The sequence below is a fragment of the Cervus canadensis genome, chromosome 30 (genome assembly GCF_019320065.1).
Source record: "Cervus canadensis isolate Bull #8, Minnesota chromosome 30, ASM1932006v1, whole genome shotgun sequence".
Classification (NCBI taxonomy): domain Eukaryota; kingdom Metazoa; phylum Chordata; class Mammalia; order Artiodactyla; family Cervidae; genus Cervus; species Cervus canadensis.
In genome coordinates, this window is record NC_057415.1 from 17,537,812 (window position 1) to 17,563,348 (window position 25,537).

The 25,537-nt window shown below is 52.2% G+C and overlaps 1 protein-coding gene and 1 long non-coding RNA gene across 7 annotated transcripts in view; one reads left to right on the forward strand and one right to left on the reverse strand.

Moving 5' to 3' along the window:
* Window positions 1-8,954, forward strand: part of FGD3 (FYVE, RhoGEF and PH domain containing 3) — a 61,912-nt gene extending 52,958 nt beyond the window's left edge. For 4 of the 5 annotated variants that reach the window (XM_043453172.1, XM_043453171.1, XM_043453169.1 and 1 more), the window contains 4 exons: window positions 5,319-5,441; window positions 5,756-5,896; window positions 7,623-7,769; window positions 8,027-8,954. In XM_043453172.1, coding sequence (XP_043309107.1) covers window positions 5,319-5,441; window positions 5,756-5,896; window positions 7,623-7,769; window positions 8,027-8,272 — 657 coding nt within the window. In that variant the 3' untranslated portion in view covers window positions 8,273-8,954. The remainder of the gene's footprint in view (window positions 1-5,318; window positions 5,442-5,755; window positions 5,897-7,622; window positions 7,770-8,026) is intronic. The other variant, XM_043453173.1, reaches the window with a different exon arrangement.
* The window catches only part of LOC122431746, a 31,320-nt gene that overhangs the window by 3,923 nt on the left and 1,860 nt on the right, over window positions 1-25,537 (reverse strand). Inside the window, exons 2-4 of one of the 2 annotated variants that reach the window (XR_006266616.1) lie at window positions 2,730-2,803; window positions 2,157-2,302; window positions 1,218-1,346 (exon numbers count right to left, since the gene is read on the reverse strand). This is a non-coding gene — a long non-coding RNA (uncharacterized LOC122431746). Of the gene's footprint in view, window positions 1-1,217; window positions 1,347-2,156; window positions 2,303-2,729; window positions 2,804-25,537 lie in introns of those variants that run through there. The other variant, XR_006266617.1, reaches the window with a different exon arrangement.

Genomic DNA, 25,537 nt, shown 5'->3' on the forward strand with positions numbered 1-25,537 from the left:
GTGGGCTACAAGGCCTCAAGAGCCATGAGCAACCCCCATTCTTTGCTGGGCGAGTCCATAGCAGGCCTCAGCCCTGGGATGCAAGCAGAGGTGGAATGGCTGCAGGCTGCATGGTCAGGGAGGCGGGGCTGAGGAGGATCCAGTGCCAAGGCAGGCAGAGAGAAGCAGGAGGTGTGGCTGGCACACAGGGCAGACAGTGCCCACTGGAGAATGTTCTAGCTGGAAGGACCTGAAGGTCACATGTTTAATGTTTTAACCTGGGAGTGGGTCCTGACTTGAGGCCTTGGGCAATTCCTCACCCTCCACCCTTACCTTCTCCTGGATAGGAAAAAGAGGGAGAAACTATGTTAGGTGCCTGTTGGCTACTTGGGTGCCCCTCTGATTGGTCATCCAACTCCTTTTCTAGGTGAGAAGGAAACTGAGAGCCCCTGAGGGTCAGGGCCTCAGCCCAGTCCAGGGTTGTGTCCAGGCCAGGCTGCAGACCTGCTGGGCAGTGACAGCAATAGTCAGTAGATGAGCAGGCCGCCCCTATTTCTCCCACCTGGGGGCTCAGCCTTCTCAGGGCTCTGCAGCATCGCTGACTCGCAGATGTGTGAGATCACAGTTCAGGTTCAGACTCATAGCTCTGGCTCTGGCTCATGTGGCCTGGCCATGGTTTTTCTCATTTGTGTCTCCGGTGAGCAAAGATTGTAGTGGACCCAGGGCAACTCAGTGAAGCTCCTGCCATATAAGGTGAGTCCAAGACGTACTCAGTGGATATTTGTGGAAAGCACCCCAAAGTGGGTTTTAATTCTGACACTAGAAAGAGTGATCTTTGCTACAACATGCCAGATATAAGCTTTTGGAGAGGAAATGTGACCTCACTCTTGGTGTGCTGGTTTGCTTTCCTGGTGTTGTCCTCAGACACACAATTTGTACAAGTTGTCTTTCCTAAGAGAAGCTAAACCAGGAAGTTTTGCAAGGGGGTCTTGCAGAATCCAGAGACTTCCCTGTTCTGTAAAAATTACACTTCTCTTCACAGAAGCACAGAAATGTCAGAGTCCAAAAGGCCTCCCAGGGCCCCCGACCCACCATGACCACACAGGGACCCCTCCCTACCACCCTCTCCTCAGCATGCACAAATTTAGTACAACCCACCCTCCAGGACCCTTAAACAGAGCTGCCCCCAGGAGGAAGAGGGGCTGGGCATCACCAGGCAGGGCCTAAGACGTAGGCCTATGTCCACACCCTTCAGGACAGATGATAACTGTGTGGCTCTATCTTCCGGGGCTGGTTGTCAGGACCACTGTTTGGGACCCACTTCTTAACCTGAATTTTCCTCCTGCTTCCCTGCTTTGTAAGTGAATCTGCTGAAGAGAAAACGCTTAGTGAAACAGGCCCTGGCACATACCTCCTCCCAGGCCCACGCTTGCGTGTTTGGAGTGCTGCGGGTGGAGTCACTTGGCTGTTACTGGAGAAAGCCACGGTTCCACACCTCCCGGGTTAGACTTGGCCCAGCTTTTCCAATGTCTCCACACCCAGAGAGAAAATCTAAGCCTCTCCCTTTTGTTGGCCTATTCTGTATCCTCATCCAAACAGGAAGTATGGTTGGCCAAGAAGACCTGTCCCCAACAACGGAGGTGGGCTCACCCCAGCCACCTGGTCACCAACTTTCAGTGTCAGGAACTGCGTGGGGTAGTGCATCAGTGGTGGGCCACGGTGGCTTATAGTCCTCAGCACAGAGGGAGCTGGTACCTAGCTGGAACCCTGTCTGAGCACTGAGCTGCTGCCTGACAAAGGAAGCCAGGAGGGTTGCCCCAGCCCCAAGATGCCCTGCTCTGGGAACTGCCCTCTGTCCCTCTGGCCAGGACAGGGTCCCGGCTGTCCTGGTGACCTTCACAGGCCAAGCTCTTGGCCACACACCCCTGGTCCACTACAGCCTCTCCTCCATCTTGTGGGCCAGCCCTGGCCCTCCAGCCCCCTGCCTACCCCCTGGCCCTCAGGGATACCCTAGAAGCCCCTTTGGTCCCCTGATATTCTCTGCAATTGTGCAGCACTGTTCTCAGGGTCTGGAGAGCTGAGGTTCTGTGGCCCACGTCAGAGCTTGAAGGCAAGCCAGTGGATCCAGCCCCCCTACCTCTGACCACTCCCATCCCAAGTGCCCTTGGTGTTCTCACCTGGAAAATGGGAATGACAGGGTCACCATGAAGGCTGGTGGAGGGCTGGGGCTGCTGGGGCTGCTGCAGACCCGTGGATGGCCCCTCGCTTCTCTCCTCTTGTCTGAGCCCCAGCAGTTCTGGAGATGGTCTCCAAGGAAGGAACCCTGAGCGGGGCAGACAGGTGTGTCTCAGGGTTACAGTGTGGCTGGCAGCCTGTGTCGGATGGCAGGGTGGCCCTGGGTGAGACGTGTGGCTGTGGGGAGCGTCAGTGTTGCTTGTTGGGTCTGTGCTGCCTGTTCTCCACCCACAGAACTCTGAGGTCCTGAGTTGCATGGAATAAACTGAGAGGGGGACATCTTAAACCCAGTGTCCATGCGGCCAGGGGTCATGAGATGGAGGAGAAGGGGGAGGTCTTGGGCAGAATAAGTGTTCCTATCACCCTCAGAGGCACCAGCTGTCTCAGGGCTCCTAGTACCAGGTGGCCGGAGCTGGCCTCACAGTGGTGGGGCCCACAGTGGGGATTATGAGCAGCAGAGCTGGGGAATATAGGCCTGTGTTCTGGCTGCTTAACAAAGTACCACAGACACTTACTCTCTCACAGTTCTGAAGGCCGCAAATCCAGGATCAAGGTGTTGGCAGGGCTGGTTTCTCCTGAGGCCTGTCGACTTAAAGAAAAATGTACAACTTAAGAGTTGAATTTAAGTTTTATTCAGGGTCTTACTGAGGACTGTAGCCCAGCAGATAGCCCTGAGAAACTGATTCTAAGGGTGGGGGGCGGCGGTGGGAGGAGCCAGGATATGAATGGATTTTTCTTGGCTAGGACATACATGTAGTCAGACGGCCATCTTAGTAAAAGATGACTGCTAATCATAAAGCACATATCTCAAGTTAACACTTTTGGTGTTTTTCTGTGCATGGGAGGATACAAGAATCTGGGGTCTTTGAAATTCTTTCTGAGATGTGTGTCTATCTTGGGGCCTGTTTCTCCAGCACACAGAATGTCTCCTCTTGTATTTTCATTCTGGCCACACTATCATGACTGCAGTGGTTGTGTCTAGACCTTATGTAACTGGATGATGAGTGACACTCTTCGTTCTTTTCTTGTCTACAGGCATCTCTCTTTGGCATATAGATAGCCATCTTCACATAGTCTTCCCCCTGAGCATGTCCATGTCCTAATCGCCTCTTCTTATAAGGACACCAGTTATGTTGGATTAAGTCCCACCCAAGTGACCTCATTTTACGTTAATCACCTCTTTAAAGGCCCTCTCTCCAATTACAGTCACATTCCAAGGTGCTGGGGGTTAGAACTGCAAACTGTGACTTTTGGGGGACACAATTCAGCACAAGCCCCTCCTTTCTGTCTCCTCACCCCCAACCAGTGCCTCTCTTTCTCCTTAAACTTGCAGAGTTTATATTAAACGTATCTCTAGCTTATTTTGTTCAGATTTTTATTATAGAAGTTTTGGACACACCGAAGTAGAAATAACGGCCAGCAAGCCCCGCCTCACCAGTCTGGAGGAACTTCAGCTTTGTGCTGTGTTCCTTACTCCACTTTACAGATGAGGAACCAGGCTTGGAGAGGAAAAGTGACTCATGCAGGGCCTCACGGCTGATGAGGGGCAGGGCAGGGGCCTGGGAGTTATCCCCTAACTTGCACTACTGCTAATGAGATGGGGAAACCTAATCAGATGACACTTCTGAGCCCCCATCCCAGCCTCACTGCCTGGCCAGTGCCCACTCCCACCCTCACTCCTGCCTGCCTCCCACTCACCTCCCAAGCCATTGCATCAGATGGGGCTGGGGTCCTAGACACAATTGATGTCACTATGGCCAGGGGGTAGGTGGCCAGAGCAGACCACACCAGCTCTCAAACTTCTGTTCATAGTGCAGAGGGGACATAGTCCTCGATGGGAGTGTGAGGTGGGGGGTGGGGGTGTTGGGGGTGCTGGTCAGTGAGTGACTGATTTGCTTTCTATATGTTTTTTGGTTTTCTTCTTCTTTCACAAGCTGTTCTGGTGAACAATTGAGACAATCCAGATAAGAGAGGCAGATAAGAGTAACACTACCCCAAACAGCCAATAGGATCATGAGGGTGTGCTTCCTTCCAGTCTTTTTTTCATGCATGCATCCTTTTTGGTATAAACATCATATGCTACTGTATGTTATTTTGCTATTTGCTTGTTTCCCTTAGCTATAGAACTCAACACCTTTAATCTTCCAATATGTCACCTTGACATCTATCTCCCATGCATGATTTATGTACCTGTTCCTTAGTTTTAAATTGCATCAGATTTTTTTTTAAATTGCAAATATATGCTTACCATAAAAGGAATAAATACTTTTAAGAAAAAAGCAAAGTGATAGAAGAAAATGAAAACCTCTCTCCCACTGCTGCCTGCCACTCCCAATTCCTCTTGGCTCCAAGGACTTTGATGTGGTTCTCATAAATCTTTTTGAGAAACCTTACACAAAACAGCTTGTTTATACGTACAAGAAAACAAAACAAAAGTAGAAGTATTTTATAGTGTGTTCTTGTGACTTGTCTTAAAGATCTTTTGACCTCTCTGAACACACACCACATTATGTTTCATGACTTCCTGTTGTTTCTCTTCTCTTGCTGAAAAGACTCATCAGTGCCCTCCTTTGGGGGAAATTCAGGCAGCATCAGAGGAGACAGAGAGGGGAGTCCAGCCCCCTGACCCTGCTCCTCCACCCCAGGAGAGCGCTGTCACACGTGTTGGGTGGGCAACTGCAGGCACCATGCCCTGGGGCCCAAGGAAGGATAAGAGTGTGGAAGCAAGGGCCACCTGGCCGGATGCTGGGTGCAGACACTCGGGTCCTCGGCGTCTGGACTTTGGTGCAGAGCAGCCACCATTTCCTCCGGTGTGGGTTCCGGTTGTTATCTCTGCAGACACAGCAGGTTACGTCACTGACCTTTGTGGAGGGCCAAGTCATTCCAAGCATAGAGTTCCTCATCCCCTTGGAATTTCACTCTGTGTGATAGCAGGGCAGCTCCTGGGGGGCGAGGCTGAACGGGAGGCCGTGGCCAGCGTGGCTCCTGCTTGACTCCCTTCCGCACGTCCAGCTTTCTTGCCCCGCATGTGCGTTGCCTGTGTGTCACACAGCTGCCGCTCCACACGTGCTGGGAAGCTGACTGCAGCGGTTTGCCTCCAACAGTCTGAGCCCAGGAGAGGGTCCTCTAAGACCAGACGTGACAAGGAGAAGCAGGGCTGCAGCGGCTGTGGTGAGACCTTCAACTCCATCACCAAAAGGAGACACCACTGCAAGCTGTGTGGGGCGGTGAGTCCAGGTGGGAGGAGGCCAACTGTTGGGACCTCCATGTGCTTCATTCCTCCTCCCAATCTTCTTTCCATGCGCACAGACCCCCTGGATTCTGGACCCTCCGAGCAAGAAGGCAGGGCCTGGAGGCCCAAAGGGGTCCAGCCTTGGAGTCTCTGCCTGCTGGACAAGGCTCCTGATCCCCCTGGCTCATGGGCAAGCCCTTCCCCTCCACATGATGTCACATCTCTCTTGGTCATTGTGGCCCTTCCAGCCTCCTTCTGGACAGTCTTCTGTCCCTGGGTGGTAGGGTCACAGGTGCCCTTGTCTTGCAGGTCATCTGTGGGAAGTGCTCTGAGTTCAAGGCTGAGAATGGCAGGCAGAGCCGTGTCTGCAGAGAGTGTTTCCTGACCCAGCCAGTGGCCCACTTGAGCCCCAGCCTTGAGGAGCTCCTGGAGCCCAAGCAGAGCACAGAGGTGGGTGGGCTGGGTCTGGTGAGCCTTCCAGACACAAGGCCCCAGAAGCCTTGACAGATGGTGCTCCCAGAGCTGTTGGCTTCCCTGGGACCAGGACTGATGAGGCTCAGTTGGATCCATAGGCCACTGCAGGCGGCTAGCAACTGAATGCCGAATATCTCCTGTGTGCATGTTGGGCTTCATAGGATCTAGTCATGGTTGAGAGCTTGGGAATCATTTGCACCCTGCAGTTAGATGGTGCATTAGTCAGCTCAGGCTGTGTAACAAATACCACAGGCTGGGCAGCTTAAACAACAGAAACTTATTTCATCATAGTCCTTAAGGCTGGAATTCTGAAATCAAGGGATCAGCAAGCTGGTTTCAATTGAGGTCTCTCTCCTTGGTTTGTCAATGGACTTATTCTCTCTGCGTCTTCACATGGTCTTCTCTCTATGGGTATCCTAATCTCTACTTATGAGGACACTGGTCATATTGGATTGGAGCCCATACATATAACCTCATTTTAACTTAATTACCTCCTTAGAGGCCTCATCTCCAAACACAGTCTCACTGTGTGTATGTTGGGGGTGGGGGCAGCGGTGGTACTTAGGGCTTCAACATATGGGTTTAAGGGCAAACAGTTCAGCCCACAGCAGATGGGAACAAATTTCATCTTCACTCATGGTCATCCTCATTGAAGGCCTGGAGGCCCTGCTGAAGTGAGATGTTGCTCCCACCTTGACCCATCAGGGTGGCAAGGGCAGTGAGGACACCTGTTCCCTTCTCACCTCCTATTCTCTGGAGCTGGCTGCTGCCCTCCAGGCTCTCCTTGAAGGGCACTGTCCCTATTTGATGAGATAACAGGAGAGCTGGAAAAAAAGAGAATATGGCTTTCCAAAAAAGTGCATTTTCCATTCTCTCCACATAACATAGTCCGTGATTCTCAAGGCCAGCTGCACATTGGGATCTTCTGGGAAGCTATTTATAATGTTCATTTCCCTTCCCAAAGGTTCTAGGGAAGGTTACCCAGGTGGGCCAGGACTCTGGTTGGAGCCCCAGTTAGGGTCTCTCTGTATGTCTGAGAAGTTAAGTGCATCAGTGTATTAGAACTGAGCGTAGTATTATCTCGACAGAGGAGAGAGGGGTCCCTTGCACAGCTCCCTTGGCTTTCTCATCCATGCATTTTAAATACTGTGTCTGGGAGACTCGTGTCCCAGGTCCAAGCAGGAACCAGTTTTATCAGGTGTGTCTGAGGGATTTTCTGATGACCTAGGGGTTGTGTCTATGACTACTCTAAACACGTCAGAAGAGAGAGAAGGGTGTGTGTGATGTATGATGTATATGTGAATGAATGTGTATGTGTGTGTGTGGTGTGTGAGGCATGTGTGGGTATTGGGGGGTGGTATGGGTGTATGTGTGTGGTATATGTGTGGTGTTATGTGTGAGGGGTATACTTATGTGTGTGTGTGTACAGATAAATCACCAAAAGCCACCACATTCTGGTTTCCTGCAGTTCCAGTGTTTCCTACTCTGTCTTTATTTCTGTCTTTGACCTTTCTGTGGTCTCACTCCCTAGAGGGTCCAGCCCAACCCCAAGTGGCCTTGCAGTGACCCTGGGCAAAGTCAGGTGGGCCTAGGCCTGTCTTCCCCTCCTGCCTCTCTCCCCGCAGAGCCTTGGCCCTGATGCTGCCGCAGGAGGGTAGCTCTTACAAGTGCGACTCACTTGACTTGTCCTCTGCGTTCCCAGAAGCCAGTCGCTGCGGAGCCCCCACCCGGCCTGCTCTGCGGCCCCCTGCAGGTGTCAGATGGCGGCACAGCATGGAGCAAGGTGTGGGCCGCCATCTCTGAGTCGGACTCCCTGGAGTTGGTGCTGCGCCTCCACAGAGGCAGCCAGGTGTGTGCTCTGGCCACGGGGCCGCGCTGGGGGTGGGCGTTCACCCTGCCCCGGCAACCAGAACCTCAGGCCCGTGCCTATATGGGCCTGGGCCATGCTGCCTGGGACCAACTTCACTTGGAGGGTGGCTCACGTGACCCTAGGGCCTGTTTCCCCGACTGTCCAGAATCACCCTTCTGCTGCCCACTTGTGGGAGGTGGTATTTAGTGACGCCAGGACTCCAGAGGCTAGGGTGCTGACGCTCCTCTACTTTTCAGCAGGATGGCCAGCTGCTCCATGCCATCCCCCTCTCCGGCTGCAGGGTGAGTGTGCTGGACCCTGCAGAGAGACTGGATGCCAGGCACGTGTGGCAGCTGCAGCAGGCCCAGCAGTCTTTGTACCTAAGCGCCCCATCTCCCGAGCTGCAGCAGCAGTGGCTGGAGGCTCTCAGCTCAGCAGCCCGCGGGCGTTCATCCCAGGCCAGCCTGGGGGCCCAGCAGCCCCAGGCCCCAGCTGCCCCATGAGCTGAGTCTCTGCCATGTCTCCTAACTGTACAGCCACCACGGCAGGGCCTATGCTCTTCTGAGAGGTGGTGTCAAGGCCACACATGGGCATGAAGAGAACAGGCCACACAGCACTTGGCTCTGGAGCGTTCCTCCATGTCAGAGAGGAGAAAGATGAGGCCCAGACAAGGGCAGCCAACTGCCTAGGTCATCCAGCATGTCTCTCAAAGACCTGGGCTTCTGCCTGCAGGCCCAGTCGTGTGGCCCAGAGTAGGGCGTGGGGTGACTGTCAAGTAAACTCTGAGCGGGCCATGAGCAGTCACCTGTGCCAGAAGACAGAAGGAGCTCATGGGTGGTGCCCAGGGACACCTGGTGGATGTCTGCAGTCATGCCACCCCTCCCAATGATTGCCTACCATCTACACCACCTACATCCATGCGAGCTGAACCATAACTGGCCCCTGGACTCCACCTCTCTTCTCTTCCCTCTCCCAGCGACTGGGCACAGCATCGTGCTGCCTTGTAGTTTGCCACTCCATTTGGAGACGCCCAAGGGGGCGAGTGGTAGGTTCCTAAATAACCATGCTGCAAAACTACAGGGGGACCACACCGGCATTGTGTGGGGCCCCGAGATTTGTGCCTGCCTCCCCTGGTGGGTGGTGGACTGTGCTTATCTGCATAAATAAATAAATGCTGGCAGCCAACAGGTGGACAGAGCCTTGGGGCAGGGTCTCGGCACAGTGGGCCTGCTGGTGGTTGGATGGAGAATGAGGGTAACAGGGGCACAGCCAGTCATCGGGGCCTGGACCCCCATACAGGCCTGCAGGGTGCAAGTCACACCCCTGTGGGTGCCCCAGGATGCGGCGGCATCAGATGGCGAGGCCTCAGACAAGGTGCCATGCCTGGACAACTGCTGCGTCCCTGCTCATGCTAGTGGGGTAGATAGGACCGTTTGCCCCTGGAGCAAGTGGAGCCAGGCTTAGCTACGGGATCGTGGGGTGCTGGGCACTCACAAAGTCAACAGGAAGGTCTATTTGGACCAGAGTTTGAGGGCCTTGGGAGAGAGCTGAGGGACTTAGGGAGTGATGACTGAGGGGTATCCAGTCCCTTGGGACCCCCCTCTCTCTAACATCCACAAGGTACCCTGCAGGGATGTCTGTCATTGCCCAGTTGTGGGCAGACTTGCAGGGCACCCACCTGGAGGCTGAGAGGGCCATTGTGAGAGCCAGAAATGGGATGACTGGTCGTGGGTGAGGTGGGGGTCGGGCTCCGGTGAGGAATGACAAGGCCGAGGTGAGGTGAGCAGAGTCCAAGTGAGGTGGTGGGGCACAGGTAAGGTACGCAGGGTCGGTGAGCTACAGGTGAGGTAGGAGGGAGCACAGGTGGAGACACAGGTGAGGCGGGCAGGGCACAGGTGAGCTTATGCATGAGTCAGCGCCATCCCCTGCATGCCCACCCTGCGATGCCTGGATGCTGCAGCAGCTGTATACCTCGGCCTCAATCCTGCATCTGTGACAGCCCACCCACCCTGCAGTGGGTGTTCTGATGCTGCTTGATAACCTGCCCACTGGGAAGGGGAGGCCAGGCCCTTCCAGCTGTGCTCTTATTCAAGGAAACACAGCAAAGTCCTACCCAGGGAGCCAAGGCGGGTGTCAGAGGCAGTGAAGGGACCAGCCAGCCCCTCCCCACTGGTCCTGCCCCTTCTCCCTTGGAGCTCTGCTCTCTCTGCCTCATGCATTGACTGAGGGGGCCTAGTGGGGCCCCTTCTCAGGGTCAACTCTGTAATGCTCTCGTCTTACGTGAACCCCAGATGTTCCCACTTCACAGCTGAGAAAACTGAATCACAGAAAGGATGCTTCCAAGAGTCTCACAGCTCTAGATCAAGTGGACAGCCAGAATTGACCGACTGGACATGGTGCCACTCTGCCAGTCCGAGGGGTCAAGATTGGGCCCCCTAGTCAGGGTCCAGGGCTGCCACTGTGGGTTCTGCCACTGTGGCCAGTTCCCCAGTGAGCTCTTGGGCACCAGGGCAGGCCTGAGCCCTATCCCCTCCCACCCAACAGCTTGGGGAGCCTGGCATACAGGTATCCATGGTAATTTCAGGACGGTCCTGTCCTCATTCAGCACGTTGAAAGGCTGGTGAGGTGGCCATTCTGTCCCTAGCAACTCGGGGTCCACCAGGACATCACAGTCCATCAGAGAGTGTCCTGGGGCCAACTGCAAGGGTGAAAGCAGGAGGTGTTCCATCAGCTGTGGCTGTAGCAGGACTGGGAAAAATGTCCTCGCTGTCCAGTTTGGACAGTGCTGGGCCCTGAGGATGCAGAGGAAAGGAAATTCCTGTTTGGAGTGGCTATTCCCATGGAGACACTGAGAAGAAAATGTGCAGCCAGGGAAGAGAGAAGCAGGGGGGTGGGTGGGGGTGGCAGGAGGTACCTGGAAGCCTCACTCCTGACCAGGACGTGCTGGGGGAGGGGTTACAGAGAGGGTGCCTAAGTTGAGGGCAGGGCCACCAAGGTCTGGAAGAGCCAGTGATACACAGTGAGGAGAAGGAGACTGGGGGAGACAAGGCCTGGTCATGGGGTCTCCATAGGGTCTTTTTTGGTGATGCTCCAGGAGGCGAGAGTGATGGGGCAGGCTTGGGGGTCTTCATAGATCCAGTTGGCTGCAATAGGGATGACCAGGGCAGAGATGGAGACAGGGCCAGGTATCTCAACACAGACCCCCGTGATGGGCACACCAGCAGTCATGGTGATATAGGGGCGCTTCTGCCAACTGTGCCCATGCAGGTATGGACCTATGTGGCCAGAGCTTCCAGCTCTTCAGGAGATGAAAGACACTTGAATGTTCTTATGAAACATCCCGATAAATGTTAATAACTATTATAGAGTTTGAAATCATGGGGTGGCTGGCCAGTGGGTGGCTCCAGAAGGCAAGGTTCCAGGGACCCCTCCGGCTAGGGGCATCTGGCCTGCCTTGAGCCCTCTGGATGCCCCAGTAAGGACTGTGAAAAGCAGGCTGCCTGCCTGAAGTCTCCACACCATATGTCTGGGTGACTTTGAGCCTGGGCTTCTTCCCACGCACACATTGCCAACATCTGTCCACCCTCATCTTGTCCCCATAGCCCAGGGCCTGCCCACACCACACTGCCCACCCACAGAGCAGGGAGGTGGATGCACACTGGCTTTTAGCTTCTCCTCTGTCCTTCCTTTCCAATCATCTCCTCCTCCCCAACTCCAACTCCCAACCCTGAAGGACAGGGGGCCATCCACCATCCTAAAGAATGCCAGTCAGGGCAGGAAAGGGGCTGAGGTCCCCAACAGTCACAGGAGTTAAAGGCCTGAGCTAAGAGTCTTCTGTGCCTCCAGGGGCTGCTGCCTGCTCAGTGTGGGGAGCATGCATCCCCACTACGGCCATGGGGGATGTTGGCTGTGTCCCTCACAGTTGTGGGAAGAGGAAGGCGCCCCCATACACAAGGGCCTGCTGCAGCCAGGCACCCAGCCCAGCCATTTGCTGAAAAGAATTATAACTCAGGAGTGTCTTAGTAGTAATGAAACAAAGACCCAGAGAGGAAAATACACTTGCCCAAGGTCACACAGTGAATCAGGGACCCAGCTGGGTCACTCATTCACTCTCTGTCCATTTCTTCATGCAGCAGGCACTGATGGCATACCTGTGTGCTGGGCACTAGGGTGCCAGCTACTCAGATTTCTGGGACTCAGGGATTGAATAATGCCCTGTAGCCTCTGACCCTCCCACATTTCCAGCCTCATTTTCTCCTGCCCTCCCTTGCTCCCCTGATGCTTCATCCTGACCCCAGATTACCAGGCTCCAGTCACTGAGTCTTCAGAACATACTAGTCTTCCTCCCATCTCAGGAAATTTGCACATGCTGTTCATCTGCCTGGGGGTTCTTCTTTCATGACTTTGCAAGAGTCTGCTCCATGAACCTCAGCAGAGCCCTTGCCCTAATCTCTCTACTTTTTGTTTGGGTCTTTGCCTTCTTGTTTAATCTCTGTCTCATCATCTAGAACAGAAGCTCCAAGGGCAGAATGAAGCACCTACGATAGCACCTGGCACAGAGTAAGTGCTCAGTTAATATCTGCCAACAGCATTAGTGAAAGTTCAGGGACTCTGCTCTTGTCATGCAGCCCCAGAGCACTTTGGGCCTGGAATCCTCTTTTAACAGATCTTCCCTAGTAGCTCAGATGGTAAAGCGTCTGCCTACAATGCGGGAGACCCGGGTTTGATCCCTGGATCAGGAAGATCCCCTGGAGAAGGAAATGGCAACCCACTGCAGTATTCTTGCCTGGAAAATCCCAAGGACGGAGGAGCCTGGTAGGCTGAAGTCCATGGGGTCATAAAGAGTCGGACATGACTGAGTGACTTCACTTCATTCACTTTAACAGATCAGGAAACAGAGACAGTGGCTGCCTGGGGTCATAAAGGCCCAGTGGCTCTCCTGCTCGCTCTGAGGTCCCCAGGTATCCGGGACATAGCCAGTTTCTCCTCAGACATCTGGTCCCATTGCAGAGAATAGCACATGAGACCCAGAGAGCTGCCACGCCCCCAGAAAATCAGCAGAGGGGCACTGGGACCCAAATGGGCCTGACTTACACCTGTGCCCGTCCCTCACTACCCTCCCAGGGGACAGTGGACCCCTGCACACATAGAGGTGGTAGGATCAGCCCCTGAAGCCCCGGCTGACACTCCCAGGCCTTGGGGGCTCTAATCCTCATCCCCTGGATGCTCACAGGGCCTTCCCACCTCCTGGGGTCTGACAGGGCCCTGGAATCCAAGCCCTTCTGAGCAGCTGGTCCAGGCGCTGGGCATCCAGGAGGGAGGGTGGGCTCACCTCCTCAAGAGCCACTGCAATGTGTCTGTAGACGAGATCTCTCTGAACGATCCTTCTGGAAGCCCAGCTGGCAACTGAGAGGGGCTGTTCTGTGGACCCCCATCGCCCATTCCTGTTAGTCACCTCCCCTTCCTCGTGGGATTCCCAGGGGGCTGTGGATGGTCTCAGAGAACTTCAGGTGGTCACAGGGGCTTCAGGTGGTCCTGAGGGGCTCCAGGTGTTTCTGAGGGCCCACGGTGGGTCTCTAGTTTGTCTTGGGGGGGCCCCAGGTGGTCCTGAGGGGCTCCAGGTGTTTCTAAGGGCCCACAGTGGGTCTCTAGTTTGTCTTGGGGGGGGGCCAGGTGGTCCTGAGGGGCTCCAGGTGTTTCTGAGGGCCCACGGTGGGTCTCTAGTTTGTCTCAGGGGGCCCCAGGGGGTCCCCAGGGACTCCAGATGGTCCCTGTGAGGCTCCAGTCTCCCCAGGGAGCTCAGGTATTCCTAAGTACTCCAAGTGATCTGAGGAGCTCCAGCTGGTCCCAAGGCAACCAGCTGTGACAAGAGGCCTGGCTGCTCCCTGGTCACATACCCTCCCACATCCACCCCTGCCCCCCAATTATAAGAGAGAAAACTGAGGGCCAGAGAGGTGGGCAGGACTAGGGCAAGCCATGGGGAGCAGCCAGGAACCCACCCCAGCAGGATGGCAAGTACCAGGTGGTGCCAAGGAGCAGAGCTGGTGGCTCAGGTGGGCCATCTGGCCCCAAGACCCTAGAAAGGGAAGGTGTGCAGGAGAAGGCCTCCATCTGGGCCCCCTATACCACAGGCTCACTGACCAGCTCTCCTGCTCCCTCTGCTGGGGTTGGTCCAAGTTGGCCATGTGACCCAAGACAGTCAGTCCCCCTTTGAGGGTGGAGGGGGGCCATCCTAGAAGGAGATGGGAGGGCCTCCCAGGGAGCCCAGACTAGGATAGGAGGAAAGAGGGGAAGAAACCCATCTCAGACTTCACCTGAAGCAGCAGCAAGAGAATAAAGTTCATCTTGAGTCCTATTTCTTCTATGGCCCTGCCCCACCTCACAGCACCCACAGACAGGGACCAGCCTGCATCCTCCAAAATGTCCTGCCTTGACCCTATATTCTCAACAGAATCCAGGCTGGCAGTATCCCTGAGAGGGACAAAACCCTCCCCTTTCCTGCCTGGGCCAGGCCTGCCCCTGGGGGCCCTGGTCATCAGCACTCCAGTTCTGCCTGTTGACAATGCGCATGCCACATCTCATGAATCTATCTTCATCTTGGAGTGCCACTTCCCTGTGCTCTGTCCAAACTCAGAGAGCAAATGACAGCCCCCCAGGACATCTGCCCCCAAGGGGCACTGGAAAACTGACACCAGAGCAGCCCCTCTCCAAGGAAAAATACTGGAGTAATTCCCAAAGCATCTCCACTTCCCAGAGGCAGGGCATGGCCATTCTCTGTGTGTGGTCCTAAGCCCAGAGCCCTCTAGCATTCCCTTCTTCCTCCCAAAACCTCAGAGGAAGGGGCCATTATCTTCACTCCATTCACAGAGGGGGACACTGTAGCTCAGCTGAGAGTCTTGTCCTAAGTGGGTTCCCAGTAGCTCACAGAGGAGGGGGGCATGTCTTAGGTGGGTCCCCACTGGCTCCCAGCAGGGGGCCTGTGTCTTATGTAACTTTCTCTCAGTAGCAGATCCTGCTACACAGATCGAATGCAAGGAGTTTATTTGGGAGGCAACCCAGAAAGAATAGTAGGGGAATGGAGAATGAGGCAGAAAAGGGAAGAAAGTGAACATAAGTTGGCTTCCTGAGTTGAATGGTGTCCCTCATCCCAAATCCATGTTCACCTGAAACCTCACAATGTGATTTTACCTGCAAGTATATTTTTCACAGATGAAGTTAGTTAAAATGAGGATCGAGTGGACCCTAAACCCAATGACTGGTGTCCTTATAAGGAGAGGACAGGACACACATGGAAGGCCTTGCGATGACGGAGGCAGACACTGGCATGTCGCAACTATACGCCAAGGACCAGCAAAGTTCACCCGGAGTGACCAGAAGCTCACTCTGGTGTGTGTGGCATCGAAGGATCCTTTCCTAGAGCTTCCAGAGTGTACACAGCCCTGACGATACCTTGATTTCAGACTACTGGCCTCCAGAACTTTGAAAGGATAAATTTCTGTTGTTTTAAGCCACTAAATTTGTACAACAGCTCTAGCAAACTAATACAGATTTTGTACCAGGAAGGGGAATGCTGCTATAACAGATATCTAAAAATGCAGCTACGGAATTGGGTAATGTGTAGATGCTGGAAGAGTTTTGAGGCACATGATAGAAAATGCCTAGATTTCCTTGAAGAGATTGTTGGTAGAGATATGGACAACAACGGTGATTCTGGTGAGACCGAGGTCAGAAGGAAGTGAGGACCCTTGGGCACATACCTGAAGAAAACCATAATTCTAAAAGATACACACTCAATGTTTATTGCAGCACTGTTTACAACAGCAAAGACATGGAAGCAATCTAAATGTCCACTGACAGATAAATGGACAAAGTAGATATGATAGCAGCTACATGGATAGACCTAGAGATATCATACTAAGTGAAATAAGCCAGACTGAAAAAACAAACATCATGATGTTGCTTATATGTGGAATCAAAAAACAAACAAAAAAGATACAAATGAACCCATACACAAAACAGAAATAAATGCACAAACATAGAAAACAAATTTATGGTTACCAAAGAGGAAAGTGGGACAGAATAATATATTAGGAGTTTGGGATTAACATATACACACTATATATAAAAGAGATAACTGACGAGGACCTATTGTATAGAACAGAGAGCTATACTCAATATTTTGCAATAACCTATAAGGGGAAATGATCTGAAAAATATATATATGTATGTATAACTGAACAACTTTTCTGTACTGGTGTACAACATTGTAAATTTTTATTTCAATTAAAAAAAAAGAAAAATGTCCAAAAAGGAAAAGAAAAGAAAGAAGTGAGGAAAATGTAGAGAAAGTTTCTATTGCCTCAGAGAATACATATATGGTCATGAACATAATTTTGATATAAGTATGAACATGAGAGGTGCTTCCAGTGAGATCTCAGATGGAAATGAAGAACTGGTTATTGGAAAAGCCATAAAGTAGCAGAAACTTGGCTGAATTATGTTCTAATGTTGAGTAGAAAGTAGAAATTATAAGGAATGAACTTGACTATTTAGCTGAGGAAATTTCCAAGTAAAATGTGGATGATATGGCCTGATTTCTCCTTGCTGTTTATAGTAAAATCTGAGAGGAAAGAAAGAAATGGGGGAAGGAACTGATAAGCAAAAAGGAATCAGCACTTGATGATTTGAGAAGTCCTCAGACAGTAAAGAATCTGCCTGATATATGAGAGCCCTAGTTTGATCCCTAGGTCGAGAAGATCCCCTGGGGGAGGAAATGGCTACCCACTCCAGTATCCTTGCCTGGAGAATCCCATGGATAGAGGAGCCTCTTGGGCTATAGTCCATGGGCTTGCAGAAAGTCAGACACAACTGAACGACTTTCAATTCACTTCACTTCAGTTTGTTAAATTTAGGAAATTTACTGTTCAGAAAGTGTGGTCTAAAGAGAGCACCAAAGGTGTTGTGGGAGAACCTACTGCTGAAGAGATTAGGTACGTGACTTGTAGGTCTACTCCACCATCTCAGGGGAATGAAGGAACAGAGATGGGTTATTCAGGAAAAATCTGTGGAGCCTCTTATCTGATGGTGTGGCTGCCTGTGAATTATACAGAAGACCAACAAGGTTTTTGAGACTGTTACATCAATTACACCTACCAGTCTAGATTGAGAGGCCCAGGGATGGAATGAAGTGAAGAAAGAATGGCTTGGAGGGCAGAGCTATGAAGGCAGAGGCAGAGAAAAGAGAAGGTGGGGCTACAGCTGCTACCAAAGTCACAGAAAGTAGGGCCACCATCATGTACCCAGAGCATCAAGCCACAAAGGGTTATTTACAGGCCTTGAAATCTACTGGAACTTGCACGGCTGGGCTTCTGACTCACACTGGACCAGTGGCTCCTTTGTTCCTTCCTTTTTCTCCCTCTAGGATTGATTTAAGACTTTGGGAGATGTTGGGATGGGGTACATGTATTTTTTTTTTTTTTTGGAGGTACATGTATTTTGTACATGGGGGACCAAAGTGACTTTTGAGGGGGTCATAAGGCAGATGATGGGTTAAATAGTGTCCTCCACTAAAATTCATGTCCACTTGGAATGTCAGAATGTGACATTATTTGGAAGTAAGGTCTTTGCAGATGTAACTAGTTAAGATGAGGTCCATCCAATCACTGGTGCCCTTATAAAAAGAGGGAAAGAACACATAGAGACGTGATAGTGGGGGCAGACTGCAGTGGTACACCTACAAGCCAAGGCACACGAAGGATTCATCTGTTGTTTTAAGCTTCCGGATTTGTGGTACTTCCTTGTAGTGGCCCCAGGACACTGATACACAGAGTCTATTAGCAAGCAACTGAGGTCTGGAGCAACTGAAGCTTGGCTGCAGGGGAAGCCTGTGTGCCAGTCACCCCATTCCTCCCAGCAGAGACCCCAGGACAACTTTGGGGTTTTTAAATCTCCCGCAGTGAGATGAGATGAAGTGCTTGCAATGGGAACGTGTGAGCCATCTCAGTACAATGGTGTTAAGGAGGACCTGAGTAGGGTTTGGGCTCATGTGAGGCAATTTTGATGAGGGTTCAAGAAAGCAGAGCTGGACTGGACGCTGTTAGGAAGTGGGACTTGTTCTATGCCTGAGTATCAATAAATTTTACTGGGAAGTGTGAGGAATGAAAGGAAGCAAAAGCTGTGGCTGGTAACAAAGCAGCGGTCACTTATATCACCAGGATGGGGACAGTTAGTTATGTTTCTATCCTGGTGATATATGCTGTTGTCTGTCTCACAGAGTGACCTTGTCTGATGCTGATGTTCTGTGACAGTTTCTGTTCATCAGGACAGCCCCAGCGTTCTCATAGTGCAGAACCATCACCTCTGAGCTAACCCGCCTGTGGGGCTGGGGGCTGGGAGCTGGGAGCACACGGCACCACGCAGGGCCACAGAAGGAAGCACCCCTGTTTCTCAGGAAGCAGAGGGAGAGGGGGACTGTGGCGAGAACCTTTACCATGGTTTCCACAGGAAGGAAAGAGTGAGCAGGCTTTACTCCCGGGCCCTGGGAACCCAAGAGATCACAGAGGCTGGCAGCATGGGGCACAGAGTCAGGTAGGAGCTGGTATTTAATGACTGAATTGAATAAAATAGGGAGTCAAGGAAGAGCTGAGCAGGGACCTTTTAACTAATCACACTGTGAGTCCGGTTTGAGAGGTGGTGGCCATCAGCAAGGCAAGGCAGGACCTGTGCACCGACCCAGTCCTCTGAAGGCTGAAGGAGCATGTTCCCCACCGAGGATCACCGTGTTCTGTCCACACGTTGTCTCTGCCCAGGGGCCCCAGTGAGCACAGAGATAGAAAAACATTTAGCCCATGCAATACCCTCGGGGATCTTGGCCTTCACCAAACAGGCTGGCCTCAGCCTCCCCTGGCCTTCCTTGAGCCTCTCAGAGGAGCTGAAAACAAGGTGGTTTCCAGGAGGGCTGGGACCATGGCGGGTACAGGGGACAGGGGAGAAAAGTGTATAGTAATATGCATGATTCACATGAGCTTGGACCCACCTGGGCTGAGCTGGGCCTCAACGGGAAGGAAAACTAGAGGGCACCATCCCTGGGACTCCACAAGTGGGTATATGAGAGATGACCTTGTCTCTGGGTATGGTCTCTGCCCGCCTGCCCTCAGATAGCATCTTCACAGCCCAAGGCCAGATGAATAAAGTGTACATTCCCCTTGAAGAGTTCAGAAAATGTGGACAAACATAAAAAACATAGACATTACTCATATTTCCTATCAGCACTTAACACCATGTCCTCCAGCCCTCCTGTGTTTGCATCTGCTTGTGCATGTTTTATCAGAACTCAGATTACACCCACACTTAGGGTCTGAATTTGATCCTAGTTCTCTAATATGGAGTGGCCACTAGTGTGCAGGTGCCCATCAGATACTCAAGAGAAGCCTGGCCTAGTGCTTGTGCTCCCATGGTGGCCCTCAGATTTGCTGAAGGTGAGGTCTGTCTCCTCTCCTTGAACCTGAGTTCCTAGGCTGCTTGATAAACAGAACACAGTGGAAGTGACATTCCAGGTTAAGGCCTGGATAAACAGGCAGTTTCCATTCCCTGTCTTCAGGAATGCTTGCTCCTAGAAGACAGCACCATGTCATGAGGAAGCTCAAGCAGCCCTGTGGAGAGGTGATGATGCCCTGGGATGAGCCCTCTCTAGTGGAGTCTCACTGTGGAGCAGAGCCAAGGTGCTGAGCCCTGCGTGGACTGCAGATTTATGATCAGAAATGACTGTTGCTGTTATAAACAGTATCTGTGGTTATGCAGTCACAGGTTCCCAGAACCCTGGTCCATCGAGTGACTCTGCCTGACACAGCTCTCTGTCCAGGGATGAATGCATGGTCCAGCCCACCTCTGGGATGAGGTGCTGGGATGCTGAAAGAGTTGCTCCCCTGCTCTGGGATCCTTAGCCTCAAGGGCATCCCTCAAAACTTTAAAAACTGCCAACAGCTATCTCTTCTGGGTTGATATTGGGTTTCTATTCCTTGAAGATGACTAATGCAGCTACTTAGCAAACATGTGACTCACAGGCCTGAGCCTCAGTTTCTCACTTGTAAAATGGGGACAGCAAAGAGCTCATGATGATTACTGGAAAAGCGCAGATGTCAGCACAGAGTGGGGAGGTGAGTAGGTACGCAGGCCGCAGGGCTCAGAACAGCCCCTTCCTGCTCTCTGCTGATCCAACCTTCCTACTGGCCCTGACTATGGGGCTCGCATGTCGAGCACACTTGGACTTGCAATGTTCCTTTGGCCCTGGTATGAGCAGCATTAACATGCCCATCTCGGGGAAACTGAGAGGCAGAGAGAGCCAGGATGTCAGGCCCCAGAGGCTGGGCCTTGAGGATGAGCTGTGTTGCTATGGACAGATCCTTCCCCCAGGCCTCAGATTTCCCATCTGTGAAGTGGGAGTGCTCTAAGCACCTGTTCCGTGCAAGTCTCTCCAATCTATTCATTTGGATGGTCTTGGCCAGCCTTCCAGGCCTCGTGAAAGACCACTCCCTAGGAGGCCCAGGAAGTACCTTCCCCCAAGGTGTGTGCCAGGCCACCAGCCTGGGCCTCAGTGCCCCTGAGCCACAGCCTCAGTAGATGTGGCTTGGGAGAGGTGGGGAGGAGACAGGAGCCCAGAGACAGGGCAGAGCTTACCCAAAGTCGACCAGCAGGGTGCAGAAGTAGGACTTAACACCTGCAAGGGGCTGATGAGGGCCAAGAGGTCACAGGGTCTGTGTTAGGCAGGGGGAAGCCCGCAGGGAGCATGGGGAGGCAGGCTCTCATACCTCTCCTGGGACTGGGGACTCGGGCTCCCGCTGGCTGTGCAGGTATATGGCCTCAAAGAAGCTTAACTAGCTCAAAACCACCAACCCTCTGGATTACCCTGGACTCACCAATGCACATTTTACCCCAGGCTTACCTAGGAAAAACTTCCGTCTGTGAAAACACACCGCTTCCCCCTCACAGAGCCTATGAGTGAGCCCTCAGACCACAGTAATGAGGCATCATTCGAACGGGCAAATGGCCACAGATGGGATAATTCCACCTCCCTGAGTCTCAGCTTCCCCATCTGTAAATGAGGGGCCAGTCCATATCTTTTCTGACAGGTAGAATTTAGAACTGTCCAGTGAATGCGTGTAATCAGTTACATGTATTCCACCTTTAAAATATTTATTAGTTTCCTGTTTTCTGAAGAGAGAATAGATTCATGCCTATTGCAAAAAATTCAGACAACACAGAAAAGCGCCAAGAGGCAGGAGAAAATGAGCCACAGTCTGGCCACCCAGAGGTGAAGGAGGAACCCCGGAAGTAGCCCATCAGGCTTTGTCCCTCCTGGGCACCCTGTGTCCTGGCTCCCAAGTGGGCCTGGCATTCGGGGGGGGCTGGTCCCCTCAGTTCTGTGGCTCCATCATCTGCTTTTGACCCCCTGGGAAAGCACACAGCCCATAGGCCTGCTTCCTCCCAGCTGCCTTGCTTCACATCTCCAAGCCATCACTGTGAACCTGTGGGTGATGGCTCAGATGTCGCCAGGGGTGACTCACCTTTCTCCCTCCTGAAAGTCAAGGAATGCCTCACTTGTGCAGACTCAGGGCCAGGGAAGACAACCCAGCAGTCAGAGCCCTGATGGGGAGTGGGCTCTGGGCAGGCGTTCCCTACAGAAGAGGACCAGCTCTGGCCTGCCTTTGGAGCAGTCGGAGGTCTAGTACATGTGGAGGATGCCAAACAGCCTGGCAGAAAATATTTTGGGGAGAATTCTTCTCTCCCCAGATACCCAGCTCATTGGAGCTACAAGTTTAGATTACTTTTTAAAATAATTGCTCTTAATTTAAAAATGTAATTTTTTAAAAAAGAGGCAAAGCCCATGAGTGCTTAGTTACTTTGCTCATTCGGGTCCGACTCTCTGTGGCCCCATGGACTGTACCCCGCTAGGCTCCTCTGTGCATGGGATTTTCTAGGCAAGAATACTGGAGTGGGTTGTCAATTCCTACTTCAGGGGATCTTCCTGACCCAGGGATAGAACCTGCAGTTCTCACGTCTCCTGCATTGGCAGGCGGGTTCTTTACCATGAGTGCCACCTGGGAAGCCCTTAAGCCCATGAGACCACTCTGCTTCCCTGACTCTTATTTTGGGATGGAATTTTCTAGCCTCAGTCCATTATGAGAAGTTTTTAAGATAAAAATGTTATTTTTATACTGAGTGAGAGAAAAAATGGAGAATATTTAAAGAAAAACAAAAAGCATTTTACATTTCCAAAGTTATTATACAATTTGTGGAAAACAAACACACACAAAATGACCACCCCCTGGGGTACCATGACCTATGGATGCTGTCAGGAGAATCAGGTTGAGGGAGGCTCTCTGGGACAGGCAACACTCCAGCTAAGTCTTGAGGGAAGAGGAGATGCCCAGACGAGATCTTCAGCATCCCCTCAAAATCTCTGGTAGCATGTGTGTAAGCCCATTTTACAGAACAGAATATTGAGACCCAGAGCTTCCAGAACCTTCCCCTTTCACCAGTCTCCCTGGTTCCTTCCTGCCAGTTCATTTATTCAACAAATGTTTGTCTGGGCATACTCTGTGCTCCCAGATGCCAATGAAGATGGGGAAGAGGTTAATGCGGTGGGGGCTGGACCCCAAAATGCAGAGAGGCCAAGGCTTGGGTCAGCTGCTTAAGAGCCTCTGGTGGCTTTTTCTTGCCTCTTTGCCAGCTGCCCACATGCTGCCTTCAGCAGAGGAGTCATATGTCTTATCTGCTTCATAGAACTTGGGGTCATGCAGCACAGAACAGCTTTGCCTGGGAAGGGCATCAAGGAGGGCTCCCTTAAGGAGGTGGCCAAGGCCTGAGGGCCTGGGAACACCAGCCTGGCATAGCACAGGCACTGCTCCCCACTCTGGGCCAGGTCTTGGAGAGGTGGGGGGAAGGTAGAGTTGGCCCAGCTTTCAGATGATGGTCCATCCCTGATCATGTCACAGTCTCCCTGCCCTTGGGAGGGTGGCAGGATCTTTTCTATCCCTTAGATGAGACTTTTAAGGCTCAAGCATCAGGTGTCTGTCAGAACCATATCCCTGACATGAATGGAGCAGGGGGCGAGGTGGCAGCTCAAGCAGTCTGAGTCTGTGGTGAGCTACTGCCTCAGTTTCCCTCCCTACCCATGGTAGGTGTTGCTGGTGTCCCAAGAGCATGCCATTCCAAGAAGCCCCAGGAAAGGTAGATGGGGTCTAGATTGAGTTCATATTGGTCGAGAATCCACTGCCTCTCACTGCTCCTGAAGATGTCTTTGACACAAGTGGGTGTTCTGAGGCATAACAAAATGTACGGTTTCTTGTACAGAAGTCTCAGGCCACTCCCAGTTCCCTAACAGTACAAATGGAGGCCAGCACCACATGCTTGAATACCCAGAACATGTAACTGTGCCACAGATGGCCAAGAAAACATGTTGTCTCCCTCCTGACATGTTATAGGCTGTTATGGGCTGAACTATGTCCTTGTCAAAATTTGAGTGATTGAGATTTAACCCTGAGTACCTCAGAACATGACCTTATTTTGAAACACGGTTTTTATAGAAGCAATCAAGTTAAAACAAGGTCGTTAGGGTGGCCCTATTCCAATAGAACTGGCATCCCTCTAAAAAGGGGAAATTTGTACACAGAGACAGACATGCGCAAAGGGACAGAACAACTGTGTAAAAACTGGAATGATGCTGCCACAGCCAAGGAATTATCTGAGGAGAAGTGTGGGAGAGGTGTGGAAAAGACCACTTCTAGTGCCTTCACGGGGAGCACAGCCCTGCCAGCACCTTCACCTCAGACTTCTGGCCTCCAGAACCCTGAGATTACACACTTCCGGGGTCCTAAGGTACCCAGTCAGTGGTACCTTGTTACAGCAGCCCCGGGAAGCATATACATTCTAAATAACCAGGCCCTGGGCCAGCGTGTGGCAGTGTAGGGCAACCCGCAGGCAGCTCCTACCAGCTCTATCCTGTGATTCCAAAGGCCACAGCAGACCTCCCCTCCCAACCCTGCTAATGCATCTTCAGACAGCTGTCCTGGGTACAGTGTGCACAAAAGATCAGAGCCAACGAGAAGGCCACAAGACCCCAGAGCGGGGCATGGGGCCATCTGTAGGGAATTCTGGGGTCCCATGTCCCTGAGGGCTTCCCTTTGGGGCTCAAGGGAAGACACAACATGTGATTCAGCTGGTAAAGAATCTGCCTGCAATGCGGGAGACCTGGGGTCGGTCCCTGGGTTGGGAAGGTCCCCTGGAGAAGGGAAAGGTTATGCACTCCAGTATTCTGGCCTGGAAAATACCATGGACTGTATAGTCCATGGGCTTGCAAAGAGTCAGACATACCCACCTCTGGGGTCTTGTGGCCTTCTCGTTGGCTCTGATCTTTTGTGCACAACACTGTACCCAGGACAGCTGTCTGAAGATGCATTAGCAGGGCTGGGAGGGGAGGTCTGGTGTGGCCCTTGAAATCACTGTCACATGTGCCTGAGTGTGGTCTGGAGGGGGCAGATCACAGTAGGCCCTGCAGACACCCCTGGACTCTCAATGTGGCAGATGGGACATACACGCTTGGTTCATATAAAGGGAAATGAAGAAAGTCATTATGTGTGACCCACAAATCTGAAGTGGGAATTAGATATTATGGGGAGAAACACCCCTGGCTCGGGAAAGAGGAGGGCCCTTATGTATTACACTGAACATGAGTGTCTACCAGACTAAGAAAGCAAATGCAGGGAGGGGCTGGCCTGCTGGGACCCTGCCCCATTGTCCCACAAGACACCAACCTCTTTGCTGCTACCTGCCAGGCACTCCAGAGCCAGTTCTATCCACCTGGGCCATCTCAGAGACTTCCAGGGGTGGCCACACTGAACTTCTGGTTGTACCTTGAGCTTCCAAAGAATTAAGATCATAAGGCCTTTTCATCAGCTGTTCTGTCACTGACTGTCTTATGGTGGCTCTCTGGGTTCATCTTGGTATTTACTCCTAGTCTAATGGTGGATCCCTGGGTCTGTCTTGGTTTGCACTCCTGATCTAACGGTGGATCCTGTGTCTGTTTTGCTCTCCATTGCTTAGTTCAGTGTTGGGTCCCGGATCTATCTGGGTCTAATGCAGGTTCCTGTGTCTACCTGGGTCTCCATTCCTAGTCAAATGGGGCATTCCTGGATATGTCTTAGCCTGCACTCCTAATCTAATGGTGGATCCCTGCATTTGTCTGTATTTGTGGATCCCTGTATTTGTCTGATGGAGAAGGAAATGGCAGCCCACTCCAGTACTCTTGCCTGGAGAATCCTGTGGGTGGAGGAGCCTGGTGGGCTGCTGTCCATAGGGTCACACAGAGTCGGACACGACTGAGGCGACTTAGCATGCATGCATGCATTGGAGAAGAAAATGGCAACCCACTCCAGTATTCTTGCCTGGAGAATTCCAGGGACAGAGGAGCCTGGTGGGCTGCCGTCTATGGGGCTGCATGGAGTCGGACACGACAGAAGCGACTTAGCAGCAGCAGCAGCAGCAGTATTTGTCTGGTGTCTGTATTTGTCTCCACTACTTAGTAACGGAGGATTCTGAGGTCTAAAGGTGGACCCCTGGATCTACCATGGTCTCCACTACCTAGTCTAAAGGAAGATCCCTGTGTCTATCATGGTCTGTAATGCTACCCTAATGTTGGATCCAGGTGTCTATCTTGTTCTCCTCTATGTATTTAAGGGTGTGCTCAGACACTCCAGTCGTGTCCAACTCTT